Genomic DNA, 18853 nt, shown 5'->3' with positions numbered 1-18853 from the left:
TGTGCTTTGACACTTCTGTCTTGACAGCTTCTGGGCCCAAAAGCGAATCTCAGTTGAAGAAATTGCACTTTTTTTTCAATCGCAGTGACACGAAACGAGGGAAATTCTTCTTTCAAAACATAGAACCGCCTCCAAATTCTCGCCTCTCTTCAACTGGTTTTTCTCTGCCGAAACGAGAAGCAGTATGGCGGAAAAGTAGCCCTGAGTGTCAAAACGTCCAAATGACGTCGGTTTTATTGCTTTCCCCGCGAAACGGGAAACGATTTAGAGTTCTGTTGAGCCCCACAAACGTAGGCACAGACCCGTTCTCCTCCTCCTCGAACACTCTAAGAATGCCATTCTCTGGCAAGAAGATGGTTGAGCACCCCGTATTTTTGTCACCCTACAAAACGGTCTCTCCTTCGCTCTCGTGGCAATTACGAAATACGAGATTACGAAAATTACGATTACGAAAAATATATCACCGAATTGTCCGAGTCACGGCACAGCGATAACAAGGAGGCATTTCCTGGTTGCTATTTACGTCGTTCTACAAAATGGTTTCTGCTTTGCTCTCGTGGCGATTCCGAGCTACGAGATTACAAAAATTACGATTACAAAAAATATATCTCCGAACTGTCCGGGTCACAGCACAGCGATGACAAGGAGGCGTTTCCTGGTTGCTATTTACGTCGTCCTGCAAAACGGTCTCTACTTCGCTCTCGTGGCGATTCCGAGCTACGGGATTACGAAAATTACGATTACAAAAATATATCCGGCACAGCGATGACAAGGAGGCGTTTCCTGGTTGCTATTTACGTCGTCCTACACAACGGTCTCTGCTTCGCTCTCGCGGCGATTCCGAGCTACGAGATTACGAAAATTACAATTACAAAAAATATATCTCCGAATTGTCCGAGTCACGGCACAGCGATGACAAGGAGGCCTTACTCCGAACTGTCCGGGTCATGGCACAGCGATGACAAGGAGGCGTTTCCTGCACAACGGTCTCTGCTTTGCTCTCGTGGCAATTCAGAGCTACGAGATTACGAAAATTACGATTACAAAAAATAGATCTCCGAATTGTCCGAGTCACGGCACAGCGATGACAAGGAGGCCTTACTCCGAACTGTCCGGGTCATGGCACAGCGATGACAAGGAGGCGTTTCCTGCACAACGGTCTCTGCTTCGCTCTCGTGGCAATTCCGAGCTACGAGATTACGAAAATTACGATTACAAAAAATAGATCTCCGGATTGTCCGAGTCACGGCACAGCGATGACAAGGAGGCATTTCCCGGTTGCTTTTAAAGTCCTGTTTCGAAACGAAAGGCGAGGATGGAGCTTTGTATAAAGTACGGAGGGAGCAAACTCCCTGGAGAACGCCGCCGTTTACGAGTCTCAGACGAGCTGTAGCCTGGCTTTCTGGAGAAAATAGTAAACAACACGAGCGCTACACGATGACGGTCTCCACCCCGATGTCGGTCGGGAGCTCCCCTTCGAGGACGGTGCCCACCGTTTCCTCTGAGGAGACCTCCACCGAGTGGCCCTTCTCGGCTTCCTCTCCGTCGTCGCCGTCCTCTGCCGACGTCTCCGTCCCGCTGTCCTGAGGGCAGGCCATGGCTTCCAGCCTCTGCCGGTACTTCTCCGCCTCCTGCTCCTTCCGCATCAGCCGGCTCCGGTATTCCTGGGCTTTCTGGTTGGCTTCTTGGAGTTGCTGCTGCAAGAGCTCCCTTTCCGTGTTTCCCTGGGGAATGTAAACAAAGCAAACAATCGGTTATGCAGGATGGATTTTCGTTCATTGGACCAAATTTGGCACAAATACTGTCATCTGGGTGTTGTAGTTGCTGGGATTTATAGTTCACCTATTTATTTATTTATTATTTTATTTATTTACTTACGAAATTTATATGCCGCCCTTCTCACCTGAAAGGGACTCAGAGCGGCTTACAAGATATATATATATACAATATATTATATATATATATATTACAATATATATATATATACAATATATTATATATATATATATATATATACACATACAATTTATTATATATAATACAATATCAGTATTAAATATTACTATATTGTAATATTATTAGTAATATTACATGTAATATAAATTATTATGTTAGTATTGTATGCATTACAGTATAATATTATAAATATTATATGTATAAACAATACCAAATACTCAATATGCCCAAATGTGAACACTGCTGGAGTTTGGGGGAAATAGACCTTGACATTTGGGAGTTGCTGGGATTTATAGTTTACCTACAATCAAAGAGCATTCTGAACTCCACCAACGATGGAATTGGACCAAACTTGGCACACAGAACTCCCATGACCAACAGAAACACTAGAAGGGTTTGGTGGGCATTGACCTTGAGTTTGGGAGTTGTAGTTCACCTACATCCAGAGAGCACTGTGGACTCAAACAATGAGGGATCTGGACCAAACTTGGCACAAGCACTCAATACACCCAAATATGAACCCAGATGGAGTTTGGGGAAAATAGACCTTGACATTTGGGAGTTGTAGTTAATGGGATTTATAGTTCACCTACAATCAAAGAGTGTTCTGAACCCCACCAATGATGGAATTGGACCAAACTTGGCACACAGAACTCCCATGACCAACAGAAACACTAGAAGGGTTTGGTGGGCATTGACCTTGAGTTTGGGAGTTGTAGTTCACCTACATCCAGAGAGCACTGTGGACTCAAACAATGAGGGATCTGGACCAAACTTGGCACAAGCACTCAATACACCCAAATATGAACCCAGATGGAGTTTGGGGAAAATAGACCTTGACATTTGGGAGTTGTAGTTAATGGGATTTATAGTTCACCTACAATCAAAGAGTGTTCTGAACCCCACCAATGATGGAATCGGGACTCAAATAATGATGGATCTGGACCAAATTTGACATGAATACTCAATTTGCCCAAATGTGAACACTGCTCGAGTTCGGGGAAAATAGACCTTGACATTTGGGAGTTGTAGTTGCTGGGTTTTATAGTTTACCTACAATCAAAGAGCATTCTGAACTCCACCAACGATGGAACTTGACACAGAAAACTCTCATGACCAACATAAAATACTGGAAGGGTTTGGTAGGCATTGACCTTGAGTTTGGGAGTTGTAGTTCACCTACATCCAGAGAGCACTGTGGACTCAAATAGTGATGGATCTGGACCAAACTTGGCACGAATATTCAATATGCCCAAATGTCAACACTGGTGGAGTTTGGGGAAAACAGACCTTAACATTTGGGAGTAGCTGGAATTTATAGTTCACCTACAATCAAAGAGTGTTCTGAACCCCACCAATGATGGAATCGGGGCTGAAATAATGATGGATCTGGACCAAATTTGACATGAATACTCAATTTGCCCAAATGTGAACACTGGTGGAGTTCGGGGAAAATAGACCTTGACATTTGGGAGTTGTAGTTGCTGGGTTTTATAGTTTACCTACAATCAAAGAGCATTCTGAACCCCACCAACGATGGAACTTGACACAGAAAATTCTCATGACCACGACCCCCAGGTTGAGAAACACTGTTCTAAATCAAACACAAGCAAACACCATCCCTCCAGGTGTCTTGGACTGGCTGTTAGGAATTGTGGGTGTTGGAGTCCAAAACATATGGAGGGCCCAAGTTTGTACATGCCTGGTCTAAACCTTCTCGTGATGTGTAAGGAGGACCTCATGAGGAAGACTCAGAATAATACTCGTCCTCTTACCTGGGTCTCCTCTGCGTCCTCCACAACGTGTTCGACTTTGATTCTCTTCAGGGGCGGCTCTTCTTCCTCGAGTCCGTGATGGTTCTCGTCCGGTTCCACGATGACCATTTCCTCTGCCACCTGACCAGCAGGTAGAGTTAGGACTGGAAACAGAAGTTGGGCATGATACTGAATTAGAAAGATGGGGAAGTTGGGGCTTAAAGGAATCTCTCTAAGGGGTACGAGAGTGGATACAGAACAGGGACATTTTTAACACCTTAATCTCTCCATGCCATTTTAACATCCCCAATATTTTAATTAAAAATTATTAATTAGAATAATAGTAATAATAATAATAATACTAATAATAAACAACCAGATGGTCCAATCTGGAGTTGCATATCACAATATTATTATGTATTATATTGTACTATACCACTATACTGCAATATTATTAGTAATATTACATGTTATATACTTATTGTATTATTATATTATTATATTGTATTACAACATTATGACCAATATTATATGTGTATATAATGTATTATATTATTAGCACAGCACAATATTAGTATGATATATTACTATATTGTACTGTATCACTATAATGCAATATTATTAGTAATATTACATGTTATATACTTATTGTATTATTATATTATTATTATATTGTATTACAACAGTATGATCAATATTATATGTGTATATAATGTATTATATTATTAGCACAGCACAATATTAGTATGATATATTACTATATTGTACTGTACCACTATACTGCAATATTATTAGTAATATTACATGTTATATAATTATTGTATTATTATATTATTATATTGTATTGCAACATTATGATCAATATTATATGTGTATATAATGTATTATATTATTAGCACAGCACAATATTAGTATGATATATTACTATATTGTACTGTATCACTATACTGCAATATTATTAGTAATATTACATGTTATATACTTATTGTATTATTATATTATTATATTGTATTGCAACATTATGATCAATATTATATGTGTATATAATGTATTATATTATTAACACAGCACAATATTAGTATGATATATTACTATATTGTACTGTACCACTATACTGCAATATTATTAGTAATATTACATGTTATATAATTATTGTATTATTATATTATTATATTGTATTACAACATTATGATCAATATTATATGTGTATATAATGTATTATATTATTAGCACAGCACAATATTAGTATGATATATTACTATATTGTACTGTACCACTATACTGCAATATTATTAGTAATATTACATGTTATATAATTATTGTATTATTATATTATTATATTGTATTACAACATTATGATCAATATTATATGTGTATATAATGTATTATATTATTAGCACAGCACAATATTAGTATGATATATTACTATACTGTACTGTATCACTATAATGCAATATTATTAGTAATATGACATGTTATATACTTATTGTATTATTATATTATTATATTGTATTACAACATTATGATCAATATTATATATGTATATAATGTATTATTTTATTAGCACAGCACAATATTAGTATGATATATTACTATATTGTACTGTATCACTATAATGCAATATTATTAGTAATATGACATGTAATATATTATACAATTCTTATATCATAGCATTATTAGTATTATATTGTATTACATTATAATATTATTATCACTATTATATGTATATACAATATATTATATTGTTAACAGAGCACATTAGTATTATATATTACTATATTGTACTATATTGTACTAGTATTACAGTATTACTATATTGTACTATACCAGTATTACATGAAATATTTTTATTATTGTATTGTATTATCAGTATTATATCTTATTACAATATTATTATCAATATTATATGTGCATATAATGTATTATTAGCACAGCACAATATTAGTATGATATATTACTATATTGTACTATACTGCTATACTGCAACAGTATTAGTAATATTACATGTCATATATAATATATAATATATAATTATATTATTATATTGTATTATTATTAATATATTATATATATATTGCATCACAATATTATGGTCAATATTATATGTACATACAATACACCATATTGTTTACATAGCACAATATTAGCATTATATATATGTGTGTGTGTATGTATTTGAATACTGGTGGGGTTGATGTTGCCATTTGGGAGTTGTAGTGGCTGGGATTTATAGTTCACCTACAATCAAGGAGCATTCTGAACTCCACCAAGGAACTAACTGAACCAAACTTGGCACACAGACCTCCCATGACCAACAGAAAATACTGGAAGGGTTTGGTGGACATTGACCTTGAGTTTGGGAGTTGTAGTTCATCGACATCCAGAAAGCACTGTGGACTCAAAAATCGACCAAACTTGGCACGAATATTCCATATACCCAAATATGAACACAGATGGAGTTTGGGGAAAATAGACCTTGCCCTCTGGGAGTTGTGGTTGCTGGGATGTATAGTTCACCTAGAGTCAAAAAGCATCCTGAACCCCACCAACAACAGAATTGGGCCAAGTTCCCACACAGAACCCACATGACCAACAGAAAATACTGTGTTTTCTGATGGTCTTTGGCGACCCCTCTGACACCCACTCACGACCTCCTCAGGGGTCCCGACCCCCAGGTTGAGAAACCCTGTAATAACATATTCTCTGCTTACCTTGCTGCCCGTTCTGCATCGTCACGATGAAGGGCTGGCCAAGGCCCCGGCCGGGGAGGCCTGTCTGGAAGTGGCCCAGCGAGGCCCCGTCGGCCACAATGGTGATGACCCGCTGGGTCCCGGCGCCGGCCCCGCGCTGGAGGGGCAGCTCCATGGCACTCGTCTCCACCACCTCTTCGGAGACAACTGCCAGAGTCAAAGATAAACCCTCAAGGACGGTACACAAAAAAATAACTCCACACTTTGGCAACAATCAGAACAGACTCAGAAAGTAATATTATGTTCTGGGCGGAAAATAGCCACACTTTCTGTGAAGAAAATATTAAAATATATTATATATTATATATTAAAATTTTAAAAATTAATTTTAATCATTACATTTGGCCCAGCCATTGTTTTTAATTGCGCCATTGGATGTTGTTAATGTTATTGCTATTCTTTGCGATTGCTTTGTTTTTTGAGTTATTGTGTTGTTGTTGCTGTTGTTTTTATTGTTGTATTTGGGCTCGGCCTCTTGTAAGCTGCACCGAGTCCTTTGGGAGATGGTAGCGGGGTACAAATAAAGGATTATTATTATTATTATTATTATTATTGTTATATATTGTGGCATTACATCTCCTTACATAAGAGAAGACTTATAATAATAATAATAATAATAATAATAATAATAATAAAGTCTTCTCTTATGTAAGATGTAATGCCACAATATATTATAATAATAATAATAATAATAATAATAATAATAATAATAATAATAATAATGGCATTATAACTCCTTACATAAGGGAAGACATTATTATTATTATTATTATTATTATTATTATTATTATTATGGTACCACATCTCCTTATTTGTGTGCAGAAAGTAGTGAAATCTTCTATGAAGGACTATTCTCTTCTGTGCAGAAGTTAGTAATACTTTCTGTGTACAAAATAATTATTTTACACAGAGAGCAATATTATTTTCTGTGCAAAGAGTAATATTATTTTCTGCGCAAAGAATAATACTATTTTCTAGGCAGAGAATAATATCATTACCTGTGCTTTCTGTGCAAAATTTAGTAATACTTTCTGGGCACAAAATAATTATTTTCTACACAGAGAGCAATATTATTCTCTGTGCAAAGAGTAATATTTTCTATGAGAAGAATATTTTCTATGCAGAGAATAATATCATTACCTGTGCTTTCTGGGCACAAAATAATTATTTTCCACACCGAGAGCAATATTATTCTCTGTGCAAAGAGTAATATTATTTTCTGTGCAAAGAGTAATATTATTTTCTGTGCAAAGAGTAATATTATTTTCTATGCAGAGAATACTATCATTACCTGTGCTTTCTGTGCAGAACTTAGTAATACTTTCTGTGCACAAAATAATTATTTTACACAGAGAGAGCAATATTATTCTCTGTGCAAAGAGTAATATTATTTTCTGTGCAAAGAGTAAAATTATTTTCTGTGCAGAGAGCAATATTATTTTCCGTACAAAGAGTAATATTATTTTCTATGCAGAGAGTAATATTATTTTCTGTGCATAGAGTAATATTATTTTATGTGCAAAGGGGACGTTGCCCGGATGTTTTGATGTTTGACCATCCTCGTGGGAGGCTTCTTTCATATCTCCGCATGGGGAGCTGGAGCTGACAGAGGGAGCTCATCTATGCTCTTCCCAGATTCGAACCTCTGACCAGAATTGGTCTACATAGACGTTGCCCAGGGGACGTTGCCCAGATGTTTTGATGTTTGACCATCCTCGTGTCTCCGCATGGGGAGCTGGAGCTGACAGAGGGTGCTCATCCACACTCTCCCCGGATTCAAACCTCCAACCTGTTGGTCTTCAGTCCTGCCGGCACAAGGGTGTAACCCATTGAGCCACCGGGGGCTCCTGCTTTCTCCCACTGAGGCCTTCTCCCACTGAGGCCTTCTCCCACTGGGGCCTTCTCCCACTAGGGCCTTCTCCCACAGAGGCCTTCTCCCACTGGGCCTTCTCTCACTAAGGCCTTCTCCCACTGAGGCCTTCTCCCACTGGGGCCTTCTCCCACTGGGGCCTTCTCCCACTGGGGCCTTCTCCCACTGAGGCCTTCTCCCACTGAGGCCTTCTCCCACTGAGGCCTTCTCACACTGAGGCCTTCTCACACTGAGGCCTTCTCTCACTGAGGCCTTCTCTCACTGAGGCCTTCTCCCACTGAGGGCTGTCTCAGACTGAGGCCTTCTCCCACAGAGGCCTTCTCCCACGGAGGCCTTCTCCCACGGAGGCCTTCTCCCACTGAGGCCTTCTCCCACTGTGGCCTTCTCCCACTGGGGCCTTCTCCCACTGGGGCCTTCTCCCACTGGGGCCTTCTCCCACTGGGGCCTTCTCTCACTGAGGCCTTCTCCCACTGAGGCCTTCTCCCACTGAGGCCTTCTCCCACAGGGGCCTTCTCCCACAGAGGCCTTCTCCCACTGGGGCCTTCTCTCACTGGGGCCTTCTCCCACTGAGGCCTTCTCCCACTGAGGCCTTCTCCCACTGAGGCCTCCCACGGAGGCCTTCTCCCACTGAGGCCTTCTCCCACTGGGGCCTTCTCATATTGAGGCCTTTTCCCACTGGGGCCTTCTCACACTGAGGCCTTCTCACACTGAGGCCTTCTCCCACTGAAGGCTCTCTCAAACTGATGCCTCTCTCACACTGAGGCAAACTAATACTGAGGCCTTCTCACACTGAGGCCTTCTCCCACTGAGGCCTTCTCCCACTGAGGGCTCTCTCAGACTGAGGACTATTAATTGCACCGCCCTATCAATTTCTGGCTACCAAGCTTTCTCTCTCCTTGCCTTGGGTCCTGTTGGAGCTGGAAAGGGGCCCGGAAGCTTCTGCGATGGCCGCCAAGGCAGCAAGGACCGAGGTGGTGGAGTTTGGGAGCGTCACGGTCGAAACAAAGGAATCTCCTGCCGGTCAAGAGAGAAGGGGTTGCATTAGGGTGAAGGAAGATTTCCCGGAAGGGGAAGGGTGTCTTATGCTCTTGTGCCACGTCTCTCCCAGCATCCTTTGAGGCCAAGGATATTGGATGGGGGGGGGGGGCTGAGTTTGACAGGGTCCTACCTGAGGTCGTTTTGGTGTCTGCCGAGGAAACGAGGCCGGAGAGATTCAGCACCTCCCCTGAAGCCAGGAAGAACGGCTGGTTGATGGTCATGGAACCTGGGACCGGGTTGGCCCTCTCCGGGTTGGTGGCCACCTGGTTCTGCATTGCCTCCTGCAAAAGAGAACTATTATTATTACTAGCTGTACCCACCACACGTTGCTGTGGCAAACTTTCCCTCCCTCTTTCTTCCACTCCTTCCTTCCTTCCCTCCCTCTTTCTTTCCTTCCTTCCTTCCCTCTTTTTCTTTCCCTTCTTCTTTCTTCCTTCTCTACCTGTTTCTTTTCTCGCTTCCTTTGTTCTTTGGTTCCATCCTTCCTTGTCTCTTTCCTTCCTTCCCTCCCTCTTTCTCTCTTTCGTTCCTTCTCGCCTTCCTTCCCTCTTTCACTTTTTTATTTCCTTCTCTCCTTCCTTCCTTCTCTACCTTCCTTTCCTTCTCTCCTTCCTTCCTTCTCTACCTTCCTTTCCTTCTCTCCTTCTTTCCCTCTTTCTCTCCCTCCATCTCGCCTTCATTCCTTCTCTATTTTCCTTTCCTTCTTTCTCTCCCTCCCTCCTTCCTTCCTTCTCTACCTTTCTTTCTCTCCCTCCTTCTTTCCCTCTTACTCTCCTTCCTTCTCTCCTTCCTTACTTCTCTATCTTTCTTTCCTTCTTTCTCTCCCTCTCTCCTTCCTTTTCTGTCTTTCTTTCTTTCCTTCTTTCTCTCCTTGCCTCCTTCTTTCCCTCTTTCTCTCCCCCTTCTCTCCTTCCTTCTCTTTCTTTCTTTCCTTCGTTCTCTCCCTCCTTCTTTCCCTCTTTCTCTCCTTTCTTCTCTCCTTCCTTCTTTATCTTTCCTTCTTTCTCTCTTTCTCTCCCTCCTTCTCTCCTTCCTTCCTTCTCTTTCTTTTTCTTTCCTTCTTTCTCTCCTTCCCTCCTTCTTTCCCTCTTTCTCTCCCTCCTTCCTTCCTTCTCTCTCTTTCTTTCTTTCCTTCTTTCTCTCCCTCCTTCTCTCCTTCCTTCCTTCTCTTTCTTTCCCTCTTTCTCTCCCTCCTTCCTTCCTTCTCTGCCTTTCTTTCTCTCCTTTCCTCCCTCTTTCCCTCTTTCTCTCCCTCCTTCCTTCCTTCTCTACCTTTCTCTCCTTCCCTCCTTCTTTCCCTCTTACTCTCCCTCCTTTTCTCCTTCCTTCCTTCTCTTTCTTTCTTTCCTTCTTTCTCTCCCTCCTTCTCTCCTTCCTTCCTTCTCTTTCTTTCCCTCTTTCTCTCCCTCCTTCCTTCCTTCTCTACCTTTCTCTCCTTCCCTCCTTCTTTCCCTCTTACTCTCCCTCCTTTTCTCCTTCCTTCTCTTTCTTTCTTTCCTTCTTTCTCTCCCTCCTTCACTCCTTCCTTCCTTCTCTACCTTTCTTTCTCTCCTTCCCTCTTTCTTTCCCTTTTTTCTCCCTCCTTCTCTCCATTTCTTCTCTATCTTTCTTTCTTTACTTCTTTCTCTCCTTCCTTCTCTAACCATCTTTCTTTCCTTCCTTCCTTCCTTCCTTCCTTCCTTCCTTCCTTCCTTCCTTCCCCCTTTCTGTGCATGTGTTTTGTATGTGTATATGCATATATGTGTGTATATATGTGTGTTTGTGTGTATATATGTGATTTTGCACATGCGGTGTAATTTTGGGGGGTTGGCTTTTTACGTCCCTTCTGCTATGCTAATAATATATTGTATGTGCATATTATATTGATCATAATATTGTAATATAACATAATAATACTACTAATACAATGTAAGAATTATATACTTTATATTACATGTAATATTGCAGTGTAGTGTTATAGTACAATAGAGTAATATATCATACTAACATTCAGCTATGCTAATAATATAATATTATATTACATATAATACTGTTCAACAGTGAAATTCTCTGCCTTGGAGTCCAGCAGAAGCGCCTTCCTTGGAGGCTTTGAAACAGAGGTTGGATGGCCATCTGTCAGGGGTGCTTTGATTGTGCTTTTCCTGCCTGGCAGAATGGGGTTGGACTGGATGGCCCCTGGGGTCCCTATGACGCCTCACCTGCAGCATCAGCAAGGTTTCCGGGTTGTTCTTGTCCAAAGCAATGTCGAAGGCGGATTTGTCGAACTTGCTGAAGGCGTGGACGTCGGCCCCGTATTTGAGGAGCAAGGCGACAACATCCCGGTGGTTGTGCTCTGTGGCCCAGTGCAAAGCCGTCATCTTCAGCATGTCCTTGGCGTTGACGTCGGCACCGTTCTGGAGAGAGGAAAAAACGTGTTTAGAAAGCCTAATGCCACTGCCAGAAGGGACAGAGAGCACCTAAAGCTTCAGAAAGCTTCTGTTCCACCATCTCTGATTGGACGTTGATGGCATGATCGTCAGCGTAGAGGAAACTCTCTGTCCCTTCTGGCAGTGGCAGGTCATTTGTGTCAATGTTAAACATTAGGAATCAGCTGGTTTTTCCTGTAATAGGCAGTCAGAGCACTTAAAGCTTCAGAGAGCTTCTGTTCAACCATTTCAAATTTCTCTGCTTGGGCGGTGATGGCATGATCGTCGGCATAGAGGAAACTCTCTATTTTCCTCTACGGTGACGATCATGCCATCAACGCCCAAGCAGAAAGATCTGAAATGGTGGAACAGAAGCTCTCTGAAGCTTGAGGTGCTCTGTCTGCCTATTACAGGGAAAAACCAGCTGATTCCTAATGTTTAACATTGACACAAATGACCAGCCACTGCCAGAAGGGACAGAGAGTTTCCTCTATGCTGACGATCATGCCATCACCACCCAAGCAGAGAGATTTGACATGGTGGAAGGGAAGCTCTCTGAAGCTTTAAGTGCTCTTACTGCCTATTACAGGGAAAACCAGCTGATTCCTAATGTTTAACATTGACCCAAATGACCAGCCACTGCCAGAAGGGACAGAGTTTCCTCTACGCTGACGATCACGCCATCAACGCCCAAGCAGAAAGATTTGAAATGGTGGAACAGAAGCTCTCTGAAGCTATAGGTGCTCTTACTGGCTATTACAGGGAAAAACCAGCTGATTCCTAATGTTTAACATTGACACAAATGACCTGCCACTGCCAGAAGGGACAGAGAGTTTCCTCTACGCTGACAATCATGCCATCACCGCCCAAGCAGAGAGATTTGAAATGGTGGAACAGAAGCTCTCCGAAGCTTTAGGTGCTCTTACTGCCTATTACAGGGAAAACCAGCTGATTCCTAATGTTTAACATTGACCCAAATGACCAGCCACTGCCAGAAGGGACAGAGAGTTTCCTCTATGCTGACGATCATGCCATCAACGCACAATCAGAGAGATTTGAAATGGTTGAATAGAAGCTCTCTGAAGCTTGAGGTGCTCTTACTTCCTATTACAAGGAAAACCAGCTGATTCCTAATCCATTTAAAGTCACTTCTGGTGAAAAATGTATAATATCACAAAGGATTACCACCTCACCCGCTACCAAACAGGAGCTTTTTTGTTGAGTTCCAGGGTCAAAGAAGCAGGTGACGAAAACAGAAACATGGCCTTCCTCAGAGGAGTGTGCTTACTCCATCCTTGTTTAACATTTACCCAAATGGCCAGCCACTGCCAGAAGGGACAGAGAGTTCCCTCTACGCTGACAATCATGCCATCACCGCCCAAGCAGAGAGATCTGAAATGGTGGAACAGAAGCTCTCTGAAGCTTTAGGTGCTCTGACTGTCTACTACAGGGAAAACCAGCTGATTCCTAACGTTTAACATTGACCCAAATGACCAGCCACTGCCAGAAGGGACAGAGAGTTTCCTCTACGCTGACGATCATGCCATCAACACCCAACCAGAGATGGTGGAACAGAAGCTTTCTGAAGCTTTAGGTGCTCTGATTGCCTATTACAGGGAACACTAGCTGATTCCTAATCCATCTAAAATGTAGGCATGTGCTTCTCACCCTAAGAACAGACAAACATCTCGAGGTCTGAGGATGACTTGGGAAGGAATCCCACTGGAGTATTGCAGTACACCCAAATACCTGGGAGTCACTCTGGACCATGCTCTGACTTAGAAGAAGCACTGCTTGAATATCAAACAGTCATATGAAAGCTGACTGGCACAACCTGGGGATCACAACCAGACACAGTTATGGCATCTGCCCCTGCACTTTGCTACTCTGCTGCAGAGTACACATACCCAGTGTGGAATACATCTCACCACGTTAAAACAGTGCACGTGGCTCTTAATGAGACATGCCGCATTATCACAGGATGTTTATGCCCTACACCGCTGGAGAAATTACCGTATTTTACAGCATATAAGACGACTGGACGTATAAGATGACCCCCAAATTTTCCAGTTAAAATATAGCATATACCCGAATATAAGCCAAGGCACCTAATTTTGCCACAAAAAACTGGGAAAACATATTGATTCGAGTATAAGCCGAGGGTGGGAAATGCAGCCTCTTCAGGTAAATTTCAAAATAAAAATAGATATCAATAAAATTACATTAATTGAGGCATCAGGAGGTGAAATGTTTTTTTTAATATTTACAAAAAAACTGTAATTTGAGATAAGACTGCCCAACTCTGATTAAATCATTACATATCTTCAATGTAAATGTACTTACGTATCCTTCCAACAATAATAAAGAGAGTAAAATAATAAATATAATAATAATAATAAAGTAAAATAATGGAAATGCAAGAATAAATACTTGCAGGAACACCTCAGCAAACAAGAGTCCAAAAGTGGCAGGCTCAAACCTGGTCAAAGGAGACTCGCTTACCCGAATCAGGAGCTCGACGATATGCGAGTGTCCATCGGCAGCTGCCATGTGTAGCGGCGTCCGGTCGACCTTGGTTCGCGCATCCCGGCTGACTCCGGCTCGGAGCAGGACCTCCGCTGTGGAGTAGTGGCCGTGCTGAGCGGCCAGATGGAGGGGCGATGTGCCCAGCTGCCAAGAGCAGAAGCGGAAATATTACAGTCATCCCTCACGACTTCGTGGTTCGCTTTTCACAGACTCACTGTTTTGTGGTTTTTCCTTTCTGAGGCCTATGGGCTTCAGGGTCTGGCTGATTCCTGCCTGTGGGAATCCTTTGTTGGAATAATAATAATAATAATAATAAAACTTTATTTATACCCCTCTCCATTTCCCCCAAGGGGACTCGGTGCAGCTTACATGAGGCCAAGCCCATCAATGCAGTATATACATCAGAATACAAAAACACAACAATAACCAGAAAATAAAATACATAAAATCCAAAGAAATATAATAGACAACAACAGACATAGTTTCATCTATGCTGATGATCGTGCCATCACCATTCAAGCAGGGAGCTTTGAGATGGTAGAACAAAAGCTCTCCAAAGCTCTAGGTGCTCTTACTGCCTATGACAGGGAAAACCAGCTGATCCCCAACCCATCTAAAACACAGACATGTGCTTTTCACCTTCAGAACAGACAAGCATCCCGAGCTCTGAGGATGACCTGGGAAGGAACCCCACAGGAGCATTGCAGCACACCCAAGTACCTGGGAGTCACTCTGGACCATGCTCTGACCTACAAGAAGCACTGCCTGAACATCGAGCAAAAAAGTGGGTGCTAGAAACAATATCATACAAAAGCTGACTGGCACAACCTGGGGATCACAACCAGATACAGTGAAGACATCTGCCCTTGCACTTTGCTACTCCGCTGCTGTGTAGAGGAGATTTCACCACGCTAAAACAGTGGATGTGGCTCTTAATGATACATGCAGCATTATCACGGGGTGTCTGCGCCCTACACCACTGGAGAAATTACACTGTTTAGCCGGTATTGCACCACCTGACATCCGCCGGGAAGTAGCAGCCAATAGTGAAAGGACCAAGGCAGAGACATCTCCAGCTCATCCCGTTTGGGTATCAGCCAGCACGCCAACGACTTAAATCTAGACATAGTTTTCTAAGATCTACAGAGACACTCGTTGGAACACCTCAGCAAGCGAGAGTCCAAAAGTGGCAGGCTCAAACCCAGAACCTCAACCAATGGCTGATACCAAATGAGAGACACACAGAAGACTGGGCGACTTGGAAGGTGCTGAACAGATTGCGCTCTGGCACCACAAGATGCAGAGCCAACCTCAAGAAATGGGGCCACAAAGTAGAGTCCATGACATGCGAGTGTGGATTGGAGCAAACCACTGACCACCTGCTGCAATGCACCCTGAGCCCTGCCACATGCACAAGGGAGGACCTTCTTGCGGCAACACCAGAAGCATTCCAAGTGGCCAGATACTGGTCAAAGGACATTTAATCAACTACCAAACTCGCAATTTTTGTATTTTGTCTGTTTGTTTGTTTTATTCTGTTAGAAATGTAATACAATTGACTGGTTGCCCTGACACGACAAATAAATAGCAGACAACGTTCCCTCCCTTTCTCGCTTTCCTTTTAGGCATATGACCGGACCTACCCAATCGGTGGTGAAAGGCGCTCCATTGGCCATCAGCGTCCGGACTTCGTCATCTTGGCCTTTGCGGGCCGCTTCCAGCAACCTCTTCCCCAGATCCACCAGTGACATCTCCATACATGGGAACGGCCGTTCGCACAAACCTAGAGCGGGGACACAAGGTTTCATATACCGCTATCATTGACGCTATGTAACAACGTTTGAAAAATAAAAATAAAAACCTGTTCCTGGTTTGAAAGTGTAAAACTGAATAATAATTAATTATAATAAAAATATACTAATATAATATAATAAAACAATGTAAAAACAATAACTATAACACCTAGCTCCAGCAGACAAGAGTTCTTTGTCCCACCCTGGTCTTTCCACAGATATATAAACCCAATTTTCCTAGTTCCAACAGACTTCGCTACCTCTGAGGATGCTTGACACATCCTCAGAGGTAGCGCAGGCGAAAGATCAGGAGAAAATGCCTCTAGAACATGGTCATATAGCCCGGAAAAACCTACAACAACCCAATAACTATAATATAAGAACAATGTAAAAATAATAATAATACTAAAATACTAGTAGAATGAAATGTAATAATAACTAGATATCACTAAAATAATATAGTAATGTAACAATGTAATAACAATAATTATAATATAATAACAATGTAATAATTATATTATATAATAATAAAATAACAATTTTAATGTAATACTAAAATTATAATATATTATACTAATATTATATATGTGTGTGTGTATTATATATATGTAAATAATATTTTAAATATGCATATAATATAATAACAATGTAAAAATTATAATGTAATACTAAAATAATATGATATATTATACTAATATTATATGTGTGTATTATATACATTATATACAATATTATATATATATGTATATAATACACTAACAATGTAATAATAATATAAAATAATAAGAATAATTTTAATATAATATAATAAGAATACTAATAATAATATTAAAATGATAATATGATATGTTATACTAATATTATATGTGTGTGTATTACATAAATTATATATATAATAGTATATATATATATATATATGACATAATGTAATAATATATTACTAATATAATAATATAACAATTAATATAATATAATAATACTAAACAATAATATATATTATAGTAATATTATATATGTGTGTGCACTATATAAATTATATATATAATATTATATACAAGTATATTATATTATACAAGTATATAATATAATAATGTAATACTATAATACTAAAATAATAGCTTTAATGTAATACAATAATATAATAATATTAATATAATAATACGATATATGATACTAAAATTGTGTGTGTGTGCATTATATAAATTATATATATAATATTATATACTTTACAAGTATATAATAATGTAATAATACTAAAATAATAGTATAACAATAACTTTAATATAATAATACTAATATAATATGATATATTAAACTAATATTATATATATTTGTGCATTATATAAATTATATATATATCATATACAATATAAAATAATAATTTAATAATATAATACTAAAATAATAATATAACAATACCTATAATATAGTATAATAATATAATAATACAGAAATTATATTATGACATATTGCACTAATATTATATGTATTTGTGCATTATATAAATTATATATATATATATATGTATAATATCATATATATATAACAATGTAATATTAATAGTAATATAATACTAAAATAATAAAATAACCATAACTTTAATATTATATAATAATACAAAGATTATATTATGATATAGTAATATTACATATATTTGTGCATTATATAAATTATATATATGTATGATATCATATATATAAGAATGTAATAATAATATATAATACTAAAAGAATAATATAACAATAACTTTAATATTATATAATACAAAGATTATATTATGATATATTATACTAATATTATATATATATTTGTGCAATATATAAATTATATATATGTATAATATTATATATATAATAATGTAATAATAATAATACAATACTAAAATAAGAATGTAACCATAACTTTAGTATAATATAATACTAAAAGAATAATATAGCAGTAACTTTAATATAATATAATATTATTAAAATAATAATATATAATATGATACTAAAATAATAACTTTAATATAATATAATACTAAAATAATAATATATAATATGATACTAAAATAATAATATAACCATAACTTTAATATAATATAATATAAAAATAATAATATATAATATGATACTAAAATAATAATATAGAAATAACTTTAATATAATATAATAATATAAAAATAATAATATATAATATAATACTAAAATAATAATATAACCATAACTTTAATATAATATAATATAATATAATATAATATAATAATACTAAAATAATAGTAGGATATGATATACTAATATTATATATATATGTGTGTGTGTGGAGGATGTTTACCTGGAAGGCCAGTGTTGGTGCTTCCAAGGAAAGCCGGAAGCCAAGTGATGACTACTTCCGGTGCCGCTCTCTCCTCTGGAAGGCCCCAATCAGCCCACATCCCGGCCACGCCCCTTTTGGGGGCGGAGCCACGACGAGCCTGTCCTCTCATAGGCTGAAACGGCCAGCGTTGCCATGGTGACGGACAGAGAGGCGCGTCATCTGTGTCCCCCTCGCGAGGCCTTCTACCGGACTTCAACTCCCAGAAGCCTCAGCCGTTGAGCCCCATGATGAAGGATTCTGGGAATGGAAGTCCCAAAGCCTGAAAAGCCAGAGTGCTGTCTTCCCTGCAGAGAGACTGGCAGGAGTCCATAGCAGGGAGCCATGGCAACTAAAGTGGGACCAAAGCGCATCTATTATACAGTGTAGATGCATCCATCGAAGATGTTAGAATATATAATATTATATA

General features: G+C 39.2%; 1 protein-coding gene across 1 annotated transcript; it reads right to left on the bottom strand.

The window, feature by feature from the left end:
- Nucleotides 1–1350: 1350 nt before the first annotated feature.
- Nucleotides 1351–18853, bottom strand: GABPB2 (GA binding protein transcription factor subunit beta 2). Its single transcript, XM_067472357.1, has 9 exons — nucleotides 18406–18853; nucleotides 15943–16082; nucleotides 14276–14443; nucleotides 11567–11761; nucleotides 9499–9649; nucleotides 9231–9344; nucleotides 6422–6607; nucleotides 3732–3874; nucleotides 1351–1724 (listed from the first exon to the last, which is right to left on the bottom strand). Exons 1-9 carry the CDS (start codon nucleotides 18554–18556, stop codon nucleotides 1431–1433), a joined length of 1542 nt encoding a protein of 513 aa, XP_067328458.1. The 5' UTR covers nucleotides 18557–18853; the 3' UTR covers nucleotides 1351–1430.

The sequence above is a fragment of the Anolis sagrei genome, chromosome 12 (genome assembly GCF_037176765.1).
Source record: "Anolis sagrei isolate rAnoSag1 chromosome 12, rAnoSag1.mat, whole genome shotgun sequence".
Classification (NCBI taxonomy): Eukaryota; Metazoa; Chordata; class Lepidosauria; order Squamata; family Dactyloidae; genus Anolis; species Anolis sagrei.
Note: the sequence above shows the minus strand (reverse complement) of the source record. Positions and strands in the feature narration are given on the sequence as shown.